At 43.8% G+C, this 12612-nt stretch overlaps 1 protein-coding gene across 4 annotated transcripts in view; it reads left to right on the top strand.

Moving 5' to 3' along the window:
* MARVELD2 (MARVEL domain containing 2) overlaps positions 1 to 3403 on the top strand; it is a 29236-nt gene extending 25833 nt beyond the window's left edge. The window contains exon 6 of one of the 4 annotated variants that reach the window (XM_019013428.4): positions 597 to 3403. In XM_019013428.4, coding sequence (XP_018868973.1) covers positions 597 to 719 — 123 coding nt within the window. In that variant the 3' untranslated portion in view covers positions 720 to 3403. The remainder of the gene's footprint in view (positions 1 to 596) is intronic. The other 3 variants (XM_019013427.3, XM_055367049.2, XM_004058752.5) reach the window with 3 other exon arrangements.
* The last annotated feature ends 9209 nt before the right edge of the window (positions 3404 to 12612 follow it).

Raw genomic sequence — 12612 nt, 5'->3', positions numbered from 1 at the left:
CATTAGCCGGTAGTGGTGGCACACGCCTGTAGCCCCAGCTACTTGGGAGGCTGAAGTGGGAGGATCACTTGTGCCTAGGAGGCAGAGGTTGCACTGGGAGACAGTACGCCACTGCACTCTAGCCTGGGCAACAAAGTGAAACCCTGTCTCAAAAAGAAAAAAAATCAGTAAAGGCTGGAGAGACCGTTTATTAATATTTTCTATACTTATTACTTTTTTTTTTTTTTAAAGAGATGGGGTCTTGGCATGTTGCCTAAGCTGGCCTCAAATACCTGGGCTCAAGCAATCCTTCCACCTCAGCCTCCTGAGTTGCTGGGACTACAGGCACATGCCACTGTACCTGGCTTTATCAGATATTAAAATGAAAGGTGTCTCAGCACTTTGTACTTCTGCTTGATTTTGCTGTGAACCTAAAACTGCTCTAAAAAAAAAAGTACATTTAAAAAATATGTAGAGAGCTTAACTGTTACCCTGAGTTCAGAATCTGCTGTAGAGACTTTTGCTATGTATGATCATTTCCTGGGTGACAATGTATGTTTCTGTGTTTTTCACTGAGGAAGCCAGGAGCCAAAATAATACTTATATTTCTTTTACAGGATCCTACATTTCTGGAAAAAAAAGAACGCTGTGATTACCTAAAGAATAAACTTTCTCACATAAAGCAAAGAATTCAAGAATATGATAAAGTAATGAATTGGGATGTACAAGGTTATTCTTAACCCTTATTTGAAACCACTTTATTTTTTTATTTGTTTTATTTTTTTGAGATGAAGTCTCGCTCTGTTACCCAGGCTGGAGTGCAGTGGCACGACCTCGGCTCACTGCAACCTCCACCTCCCGGGTTCAAGCAATTCTCCTATTCAAGCAATTAGCCTCCCCAGTAGCTGGGATTACAGGCGTGCGCTGCCACACCCAGCTAATTTTTGTATTTTTAGTAGAGACGAGGTTTCACCATGTTAGTCAGGCTGGGAAACTACTTTTTTTAAAAAATAGCAAGTTTACTATTTATTTACTGCCTTTTTAATGCTAGCCTCTGTGGTAGAGAAGCAAGCGCTTCCCAAATCAGCTTCCAATTGGTTTAACCAGTATGCAACATTAAAGATTTTACTCAGACATTTTTAAACGAATTCAAATGTTCTAAGGGCCTTTACTAAGAATGGAAAAAAATCCTGTGTTCATCTTTCTTCTGTGACCAATTTCATATTCATCTATCTCATTTAAATGTGTCATCATTTTAGAGATCGTATCCTGGCGGTGTGATGGGCAAGTGGACCATCAATTCTGGTGCTACTTTTTCCTTTTTTACTCAGGCAGGTTCCTAGGATTTTTCTGGGACAAATTTCTCTTCCTAGAGAAATTCCTAGGGGATTTCTAAAGGATTTTTCTAAGGGAAAAAGGGTGACATCTTTCAAAGGTGTCATTTATTCCCTTGAAAGGTGTTTGAATCCCAGATCAACATTTTCAGACATCCTGATCTTGGGCAAATTGCTTAATCTCTCTGTGCCTGTTTCCTCTTCTGTAAAATGGGGCTAATAATAGTCCCTTCCTCATAGAGTTGTTAGGATTAAAGGAGTTACTAATATGGTAGGAACTATATTAGTGTTTATGAAGTCTACTGAAGTGTTTGTGAAATGAATAAATTATAAAGAATGAGTCTCAAGAAAAGGTCCTTAATGAGCAAGCCCAACCTACTTAACCAAAAGCCCAAGTGTCTGGTGCCTTTCTGTTTTGTGGTGTTAACTCATGGCCTTAGCCTGGTGCTTCACTGTGGCTCTGTGGCCCCTAGGGTTCCACATGGCCTCCCTGTCTTTCATCAGTGTGACTGTACATCTCTCCATCTCCCCATAGTCCAGCCTGCCCTGGACACATTGAATTGTATGAATGGTATTGCTTTTTTTTTTTTTTTTTTTTTGAGACAGAGTCTTACTCTGTTGCCCAGACTGGAGTGCAGTGGCGCGATCTCGGCTCACTGCAAGCTCCGCCTCCCAGGTTCACATCATCTTCCTGCCTCAGTCTCCCGAGTAGCTGGGACTACAGGCACCCGCCACCACGCCCAGCTAATTTTTTTGTATTTTTAGTAGAGATGGGGTTTCACCGTGTTAGCCAGGATGGTCTCGATCTCCTGACCTCATGATCCACCCGCCTCAGCCTCCCAAAGTGTTGGGATTACAGGCGTGAGCCACCATGCCCAGCTGGTATTGCTTTTCTATCCCCTTTGGACATATATGCTACAGTCCCACAATGTAGCATTTCCTTGGAAACTCCCTTTTTTTTTTTTTTTTGAGATGGAGTTTCTCTCTTGTTGCCCAGGCTGGAGTACAGTGGTATGATCTTGGCTCACTGCAGCCTCTGCCTCCTGGGTTCAAGCGATTCTCCTGCCTCTGCCTCCCAAGTAGCTGGGATTACAGGCACCCACCACCAGGCCCAGCTAATTTTTTGTATTTTTAGTAGAGACAGGATTTCACTATGTTGGCCAGGTTGGTCTCGAGCTCCTGACCTCAGATGATCCACCAGCCTCGGCCTTCTGAAGTGCTGGGATTCAGGTGTGAGCCACCGTGCCCAGCAGGGATGCTTCATCTTTCTAAGAATTATCTTGGCTTTGGACTTTATTCATAAATGTTTTATTTCTGTTAGTATGAACAATAGACTGCCTTAACAAAGTTTTTTTTAAAACAAAATCGTTCTTGTTGGATTTTATTCAGCAGCATCTATCATGTAGATAAATTCCCAGGTGTAGTATTACAGCTTCTGACTAATATAGCTGCCATTCAGACAATTAATGTTCAAAGAGTTTTCTAAAGTGATAAAACCAAAGAAAAGCATGTGGAAAAGCAGAAGCTTAGAAAGTTGTGGTCACTGAATGCACTCCCTGGTTTTTATTTGTCAGTGAAATCTTTATGCATTCATTGTTAATATTTTAATTCCATGGCTTCGTAGGCTGTGCTGTGTCTGAAGGGGTAACACCTAGGGAAACATGAGGCCCCTTATGGGACCCCCCAAATGGAACAACTTCACTTTCTCTTTTATGTATTGAGCCCTGTGTTAACATTTCACTTAAGAAGAGCACCAGTGCTTTAAAAAAAAAAAAAAAAAAAGAGGTAAAATATTACCATTTTGATAGACCGTAAAGAGTTAGATTCCTGTTGAAGTGTTAAGGAAATTTAACTTTGTGAAACGTGTAAAACAGTTTATAAATGTAGCTAATCTTTGAAAAACCAATGCAGTAACACTGATTTGTAAATGTTGTGGTCAATCCCTAGGTGCATTAAAGTTTCAGTCACCTGCCGTGTGTGTGTGTGCCCTTTTATGTTTGCCTTCCTAGCATTCCTGTGTTCACTGTGCATGTTCTTGAAAATATTTTCACTTGTCAGAAAATAAACTGGAAAGTCATTGAAAACCTGTAGGTCACGATGCTCAGGTGACTCACTGTTTCTCCTTCCCCCCATTATTTGCAATAATTCAAAGTCCAGGCCACTGTATTAGTTTCCTAGGACTGCCATGACAATGTACTACAAACTGAGTGGCTCAAAACAACTGAAATGTGTTGTCTCACAGACCTGCAGCCTAGAAGTCTGGAAGCAAGGTGTCAGCTGGGACATGCTCCCTCAAAAACCTGTAGGGGAGTCCTCTTCTAGTTTCTGGTGGTTTGCTGGCCATGTTTGATGTTCCTTGGCTTGTAGATGCATCTCTCCAATCCTCCATTCTCGCATGGCCTTCTCCCTGTCTGGCCATACCAGTCATATTGAATGAGAGGCCCACCTTCTCCAGCACGACCTACTGTGAACTCATTACATTTGCTAGGACGCTATTTCCAAGTAAAGTCACGTTCTGAGGTACTGGAGGTTAGGAACTTCAATGTTATCTTTTTGAGAGGCCACAGTTTAGCCTGTAATAGCTACCTTTGGCAAGTTACAAGATTCAGAAGGAAAAGTACTTCCCTGTACATTTTCTTTCTTCCATATTATTTTTTCTTTTATTTTTTGTGATGGAGACTCACTCTGTCGCCCAGGCTGGAGTGCAGTAGTGTGATTGGCTCACTGCAACCTCTGCCTCCTGGGTTCAAGCTAGTCTCCTGCCTCAGCCTCCCAAGTAGCTGGGATTACAGGCACTCACCACCACACCCAGCTAAATTCTATATTTTTAGTAGAGACGGGGTTTCATCTTATGTTGGCCAGGCTGTTCTCGAACTCCTGACCTCAAGTGATCTGCCCGCCTCGGCCTCCCAAAGCAATCCCCGTGCCTCAGCCTTCCAAAGTGCTGGGATTACAGGTGTGAACCACTGCACCCAGCCCTTCCATATTATTTTAACATGTATTCTAATTTGAAAATTAATATGAGGATATGTCAGTATATCTAAAACTTGAAAAAAGTATATGCCAGTTATATGTCAAATGCTTTTATTGTGCCAGATATGTTAGCATTAAAGATACTGAAATCAGTGAAACAGGGAGAGGCTTTGGGGGTGGTAATGAAGTACATATTTCTAGAAATTGTTTCTGATATTGAGATGCACCGACATTTGAAAGATACAACACAGGAAAAGTCTACAATTTTTTCTGACCATCTTTTTTTAACTATTATAATTTTTTAAAATAATGAGTATAAAAGCTTAGAAAATAGAAAACAAAAGTCCTACCGGTACCAATTCTATTCCCTGGCAGTATATACTGTTTGGAGTATACACTCCCAGACCTTTGTGGTGTGTATAATCACTTTTATTTATTTATTTATTTATTTTTACAAAAATGACTTTAGACATTTTATTTTATTTTTGAGATGAAGTATTGCTCTGTCGCCCAGGCTGGAGTGCAGTGGCATGATCTTGGCTCACTGCAACCTCCCCCTCCTGGGTTCAAGTGAGCCTCCCACCTCAGCCTCCTGAGCAATGAGGACTACAGACGCACACCACCATGCCCAGCTAATTTATGTATTTTCAATAGAGATGCGATTTTGCTGTGTTGGCCAGGCTGATCTTGAACTCCTGACCTCAAGTGATCTGCCCACCTTGGCCTCCCAAAGTGCTGGGATTACAGGCATGAGCCACCACAACTGGCTGTAAAATCACTTTAAAATTGTCTACTTTAATGCTTTCAATGGGTTTCTTTTTTGGGACTGTTGTTGTTGTTGTTGTTGTTTTGATATGGAGTCTTGCTCTGTTGCCCAGGCTGGAGTGTAGTGGTGCTACCTCCGCTCACCACAACCACCACCTCCTGGGTTCAAGCAATTCTCCTGCCTCAGCCTCCTGAGTAGCTGGGATTCCAGGCACACACCACCATGCCCAGCTAATTTTTGTATTTTTAGTAGAGACAGGGTTTCACCATGCTGGCCAGGCTGGTCTTGAACTCCTGACCTCAGGTGATCTACCTGCCTTGGCCTCCCAAAGTGCTGGGATTACAGGCATGAGCCACCATGCCCGGCTGCTTTCAATGGGTTTTTAAAGGAGAGTATGACAGACCTGCTCGAGCATGTAATAGACCACTTGTCCTATAATAGACAAACTGACTGGGGATAGACAGAAGGCAGGAGGGATGGTTTAGCCCCGCAGAAGGAGAAGAAGGTGAACTTCTGAGCTCATCACAACCAAGACTCCATTTCTTACTATGTGGCCTTGACAAATTAACATCTCCAACCATCAGCCTCCTTAACTGTGATGTGGCGATAATACCACATGACGAAATTGTTGTGAAAATTAAATAATGTAAAACACCACGAAGATACTTGCTCAATAACTGGTGGCTAGATACTCAAAATATACTTTTCATTGTGTTAAATAATAAGGTGGCTACAGACTATCAAAATGACTATTCTTTTGAATAATAAAAGTTATAAAAAGCTTTTTAAAAAAGTATATAGGTAATATATTTATTATAGAAAATTGATTAGGTCAGGGGTGGTGGCTCACGCCGGTAACCCCAGCCCTTTAGGAGGCTGATGTGGGTGGATCACTTGAAGCCAGGAGTTTGAGAACAGCCTGGCCAACATGGCAAAAACCCTTCTCTGCTGAAAATACAAAAATTAGCTGGGCGTGTTGTCGCACAATGTAGTCCCTGGAGGTAGTCCCGGGAGGCTGAGGCACGAGAACTGCTTGAACCTCAGAGGTGGAGGTTGCAGTGAGCTGAGATCGTGCCACTGCACCCCAGCCTGGGCGACACAGCAAGACTCTGTCTCAGAAAAAAAAAAAAAAAAAAGTACAAAAATTAGCCTGGTGTGGTGGTGCACGCCTGTAATCTCAGCTACTTGAGAGGTTGAGGCATGAGAATTGCTTGACCCCAGGAGGTGGAGGTTGCAGTTAGCTGAGATCATGCCACTGCACTGCAGCCTGGGTGACAGAGTAAGACTCTGCAGAAGGAAGGGAAGGGAAGGGAGGGGAGGGGAGGGGAGGGGGAAAGAGAAAGAAGAAAGAAAGAAGAAAGAAAAAGAAAGAAGGAAGGAAAGAGAGAAAGAGAGAGGAAGGGAGGGAGGGCAAGAAAGAAAAGAGAAAGAAGAAAAGAGAAAGAAGAAAAGAAGGAAGGAAGGAAGGGAAGAGAGAGAGAGAAAGGAAGGAAGGAAGGAAAGGAAGAGAGGCCAGGTGCGGTGACTCACGCCTGTAATCCCAGTACTTTGGGAGGCTGAGGCAGGCGGATCAAGAGGTCAGGAGATCGAGACTGTTCTGGCTAACATGGTGAAACCGCGTCTCTACTAAAAATACAAAAAAATTAGCCGGGCGTGGTTGCGGGCACCTGTAGTCCCAGCTACGCGGGAGGCTGAGGCAGGACAATGGCGTGAACCCGGGAGGCGGAGCTTGCAGTGAGCCGAGATTGCGCCACCACACTTCAACCTGGGCAACAGAGCAAGACTCAGTCTCGGATAAAAAAAAAAAAAAAAGAAAGTTATTTTAAAACTCCAACCTCTGATGATAGAATTCAGAATAGGGGTTACCTGTGAAAGATGTTTATTGGCTGGGAAGGAGCATGAGGGAGCTTTCTGGGTACTATACCTTCATCTGGTTTGTTGCTTACCAGGATATATACATATTTAAAAATCCATCAAGCTAAGCATTTAAAATTGGTGCCTTTTACTGTACATATATTATACATGTATTTTACCTCAATTTTTTTTCTTTCTTTTTTGAGACGGAGTCTCTCTCTGTCGCCCAGGCTGGAGTGCAGTGGCGCAATCTCGCCTCACTGCAACCTCCACCTCCAGAGTTCAAGTGACTCTCCTGCCTCAGCCTTCCGAGTAGGTGGGATCACAGGCGTGAGCCACCACGCCCAGCTAATTTTTGTATTTTTAGTAGTGACGGGGTTTCACCATGTTGGTCAGGCTGGTCTCGAATTCCTAGCCTCAAGTGATCCACCCACCTCGGCCTCCCAAAGTGCTGGGATTACAAGTGTGAACCACTGCGCCTGGACAGGGTCTTGCTCTGTCTCCCAAGCTGGAGTGCAGTGATGTGATCTCAACTCACTGCAACCTCACTTTCCAGGCTCAAGCAGCCCTCCAGCCTCAGACTCCGGAGCAGCTGGGCAGCTGGGACCACAGGAGCAAGCTACCACGCCCAGCTAATTTTTTTTTTTAAGAGATGGGGTTTCCATGTTGCCCAGGCTGGTATATCTCAAATTTTTTTTTTTTTTTTTTTTTTTTGAGACGGAGTTTTGCACTGTTGCCAGGGCTGGAGTGCAATGGCACGATCTCAGCTCACTGCAACCTCTGCCTCCCAGGTTCAAGCGATTCTCCTGCCTCAGCCTCCCGAGTAGCTGGGATTACAGGCGCCTGCCACCATGCCCGGCTAATTTTTTGTATTTTTAGTAGAGACGGGTTTCACTATGTTGGCCAGGCTGGTCTCGAAGTCCTGACCTCCAGATCTGCCCGCCTTGGCCTCCCAAGTGCTGGGACTACAGGCGTGAGCCACTGTGCTTGGCCCTCAATTTCTAACAATTATACTGTATACATGTTTGAACAAAAGTATGTTCCCAGTTTTTTTTTTAAGTAATGTTGTTGTTGTTGTTGTTGTTTTGAGACACTGTCTCACTCCCTCGCCTGGGCTGGAGTGCAGTAGTGTGATCTCGGCCCACTGCAACCTCTGCCTCCTGCGTTCAAGTGATTCTCCTGCCTCAGCCTCCTGAGTAGCTGAGATTACAGGTGTGAGCCACCACACCCGGATAATTTTTGTATTTTTAGTAGAGATGAGGTTTCACCATGTTGGCCAGGCTGTTGTCGAACTCCTGACCTCAGGTCATCCACTCACCTCAGCCTCCCAAAGTGCTGGGATTACAGGCGTGAGCCACCGCGCCTGGCCAAAAAAATGTAAATTTAAGAATACAATGCTTTCATAAATTGGGAACTGCCTGTAGTGTTCTAGTGATCTTTGGAAAACATTTACAAAGTTCTGGAGAAACAAAAATCTTACAACTATTGGCTTCATGAGCCATATTTGAAACCCAAGCCTGTGTGTGTGTGTGTGTGTGTGTTTGACTTGAAGCCAAACCCCACATCTAAGATGGTAGATATAACCATTTCGTCCCCTTTTCCCCTATGAGTGGTTCTAAAACAAAAAGTCTGCAAGTGAATGGGCCTGATTTATACCTGTTTAAATGCTTTTATTCAACATAATTGCATTCATGCCTATGAATTCCCTTTGTGTATAGGGCAGGAGGCTGAAGGATGTATGACACATGGGGAAAATGCTGTTAGTTAATGTGTGAACAATAGTAGCCCTTCCCAATTTAAATCTTGTTTGTGACCAGTAAGCCTGCCAGTGTTAATATTCAAGGGTACTCTGCGGATTGCTATTGCTGAAGGGCAAAGCCAAGTTAAAAGACAAAGTTACTCAGAACTAGCTTCCCAAGTATTTGGAAGGTGCCTGCCATGTGATACAGCTGCCCAGATGCAGCAATGTGGTGGAAACAGTCGGCCACTGTTCTTAGAGTTTATAGTGATATCCAGGATTTTCTTAGAAACCCTCAGGGTTGGCCGGGCGCGGTGGCTTACGCCTGCAATCCGAGCACTTTGGGAGGCCGAGGCGGGCGGATCACAAGGTCAGGAGATCGAGACCATCCTGGCTAACACAGTGAAACCCCGTCTCTACTGAAAATACAAAAAAAAAAAAAAAATTAGCCAGGCGTGGTGGCGGGCGCCTGTAGTCCCAGCTACTCAGGAGGCTGAGGCAGTAGAATGGCATGAACCCAGGAGGTGGAATTTGCAGTGAGCCGAGATCGCACCACTGCACTCCAGCCTGGGTGACAGAGCAAAACTCCATCTCAAAAAAAAAAAAAAAAAAAGAAAGAAAGAAACCCTCAGGGCTAAGGGTTTGAAATTAGAGAATATGAGAGATTACATACTGTAAGAACAACATTATGGTAGGTGTTTGATGTCAATGTGCCAAATGTCCATGAGTAACTCATGAGTCAATTTCAGAGAGTCACTGTTTCCCTACAGTTCCTTGATTTCTGCCTATTCTCAAGAGGAGGAATTGGTACTGAATGACTGTACTGTAGAAATTCTTCTTCCTCTTTGTGACATTCCCACCAGCAATGCATATGGGTTTCAATTTCTCCACATCCTTGCCAACACTTGTTATTTTCTCTTTCTCTCTTTTAATAAATAGCCATACTGCCAGGCGCGGTGGCTCACACCTGTAATCCCAACACTTTGGGAGGCAGAGGTACGTGGATCACTTGAGGTCAGGAGTTTGAGACCAGCCTGGCCAACACGGTGAAACCTCGTCTCTACTAAAAATACTAAACTAGCTGGGCATGGTGGTGCATGCCTGTAGTCCCAGCTACTCAGGAGGCTGAGGCAGGAGAATCACTTGAACCTGGGAGGCAAAGGTTGCAGTGAGCCTAGATTGTGCCACAGCACTTCAGCCTGGGCGACAGAGCAAGACTGTCTCAAAAAATAAATAAATAAATAGCCATCCTAATAGATGTGAAGTGGTATCTCATTATGGTTTTGATTTGAATTTCCCTAATGATTAGTGATGTTCAGCAATTTTTTCATGTACTTACTGGCCATGTGTACATCTTCCTTGAAAAATGGCCATTCAAATCCATTGCCCTTTTTTCTTTTTTTGAGGTGGAGCCTCACTCTGTCACCCAGGCTGGAGTGCAGTGGCACGATCTCGGCTCACTGCAACCTCCGCCTCCCAGGTTCAAATGATTTTCCTGCCTCAGCCTCCCGAGTAGCTGGGCCTACAGGTGTGTGCCACGACGCCCGGTTAATTTTTTGTATTTTTGGTAGAGATGGGGTTTCACCGTGTTAGCCAGGATGGTCTTGATCTCCTGACCTCGTGATCCACCCGCCTCGGCCTCCCAAAGTGCTGTGATTTATAGGCGTGAGCCACCGTGCCTGGCTGGTCATTGCCCATTTTTAAATTGGGTTGTGGTCGTTTTGTTTTTCAGTTGTAGGAGTTCTTTATATATTTTGAATTTGATTTAGTTTTGAACTTGGCTAAATCCATCTGTTTGTTCATCAGAAGAGTTGTAAAAATATATGCCAGAAAATAATCTCAGCTAAATTATCTTTGGATACAAAAATAATATAATCTGATAGGGGGCTTAATGATGGTGGAGTTTAGGTCAACAGATGTTACTGTTGGACTGCTGGTTGGGCTGGCCAGATAAGTATAGTAGGTCACAAAAAAATTAAAAGTATAGAAGTCAAGCAACAAGGCCAAGACTCCTTTGAAACCTGCAGCTGTGTTTTCTGGGTACCCAGTACCCAAGCCTTGTGCTTGGTACTTGTCCTCTGTACTCCAAACCTGGGTGTCCATAAATTGGGTAGAAAATGGCAGAAACAGCTGGGCGCAGTGGCTCATGCCTGTAATCCCAGCACTTTGGGAGGCCGAGGTGGATGGATCACCTGAAGTCAGGAGTTAGAGACCACCGTGACCAACATGGGTTTCACCATGTTGGTCACGCTGGTCTCAACTAAAAATACAAAAATTCGCTGGGTGTGGTGGCAGATGCCTGTAATCCCACCTACTCGGGAGGCTGAAGTAGGAGAATCGCTTGAACCTGGGAGGCAGAGGTTGCAGTGAGCCAAGATCATGCCACTGCACTCCAGCCTGAGAGACAGAGTGAAAAGAAAAAAAAAGAAAGAGAGAGAGAGAGAAAGAGAGAGAGAGAAAAAGAATGGAAGGAAGGAAGGAAGGGGAAGGTAAGGGAAAGAAGGAAGGAAGAAAGAAAGAAAATGGAAGAGACAGGTTTCACACGTGTTTTTGGTTTGTAGCAGTGGGGAGGGAGTGCTTCAGTGAATCATTCACAGATCCTCTAGGTCAAAAGATTCTGAAGAAAATAGAACACATACTTGCTGAAACTGTTGTGGGACATGTGAATGAAATTAGGAATATATGATGGGAGAGCTCATTCAGAGAACTGGGAGAATGGGGATTCAGGTATAAATATTGAGTAAGAAAATAGGAAAGTAGTTATCAGAAACAAATACTTGGGACAACGGTATTAAAATTATTATAAAACAAACCTCCTGATTATACTTTCCATTTCCAGAGCTGGTTTCGGTATCACTATTTTACAGGAATATTACACCTGGCAGAGTTAAGAGGCAATCTAAATATTTACTTTCATGCTGCAACCTTTGCCCTGTTTGCAGTCTAGTTTCCCTGAGCTTTTAGAAGACAAGATACAAGCATTTGAATTTTGAGATAGTTTCATAAATATCGCAAATAACTGAAGCACCATGCTAACAAAACCTGACCTTTTCAAAACAGCAACACAAAGATTGGTTATATCTAATGTTATAGAAAATTATTTTTATCTAGTTATCTCATTATAATAATTCAACATATATTCTGAATAAGAGAAAGGAAAACTACTTAAAATTTTACCAAAATAAATCAGTTAATAAGCCTTTTAGCTTTTTTTCTTTTTCTTTCTTTCTTTGTTTTTGTTTGTTTGTTTTTGTTTGTGGCTATTTCAACTCCAGATAAGCCCTTTAAATAAAATAATAAACACTTTGGGAGGCTGAGGTGGGAGGATCACTTGAGCCTAGGAGTTTGAGACTAGCCTGGGCAACATGGCAAGACCCATCTCTAAAAAAAAAAAAAAATCATTAAGGCCGGGCGTGGTGGCTCACACCTGTAATCCCAGCACTTTGGGAGGCTGAGGCGGGTGGATCACGAGGTCAGGAGATCGAGACCATCCTGGCTAACACGGTGAAACCCCATCTCTACTAAAAAAAAAACAAAAAATTAGCCAGACGTGGTGGCAGGCGCCTGTAGTCCCAGCTACTTGAGAGGCTGAGGTGGCAGAATGGTGTGAACCCGGGAAGTGGAGCTTGCAGTGAGCCAACATTGCACCACTGCACTCCAGCCTGGGCGACAGAGCGAGACTTCCTCTAAAAAAAAAAAAAAAAAATCATTAAAAATAAGCTGGGTGTGGTGGCACATGCCTGTGAGCCCAGCTACTGGGGAGACTGAGGGAGGAGGATCACTTGAGCCGAGGAGGTCCAGGGTGCAGTGAGCCGTGTTCATGCCACTGTACTCCACCCTGTGTGACAGAGGGAGACCCTGTCTCAAAACAAAAAGCCAGAAAGAAACCAAACTTTGTTATGTTGCTTACCTTTCTTTTCTGAGGGGCTAGGGTGGTGTGCATTGGAGGAGTGGCCCACAAGTTCAAA

This window comes from Gorilla gorilla, chromosome 19, assembly GCF_029281585.2.
Source record: "Gorilla gorilla gorilla isolate KB3781 chromosome 19, NHGRI_mGorGor1-v2.1_pri, whole genome shotgun sequence".
Lineage (NCBI taxonomy): Eukaryota > Metazoa > Chordata > Mammalia > Primates > Hominidae > Gorilla > Gorilla gorilla.
The sequence above is the reverse complement of the archived record's forward strand: the minus strand, read 5'-3'. Positions and strand labels throughout refer to the sequence as shown.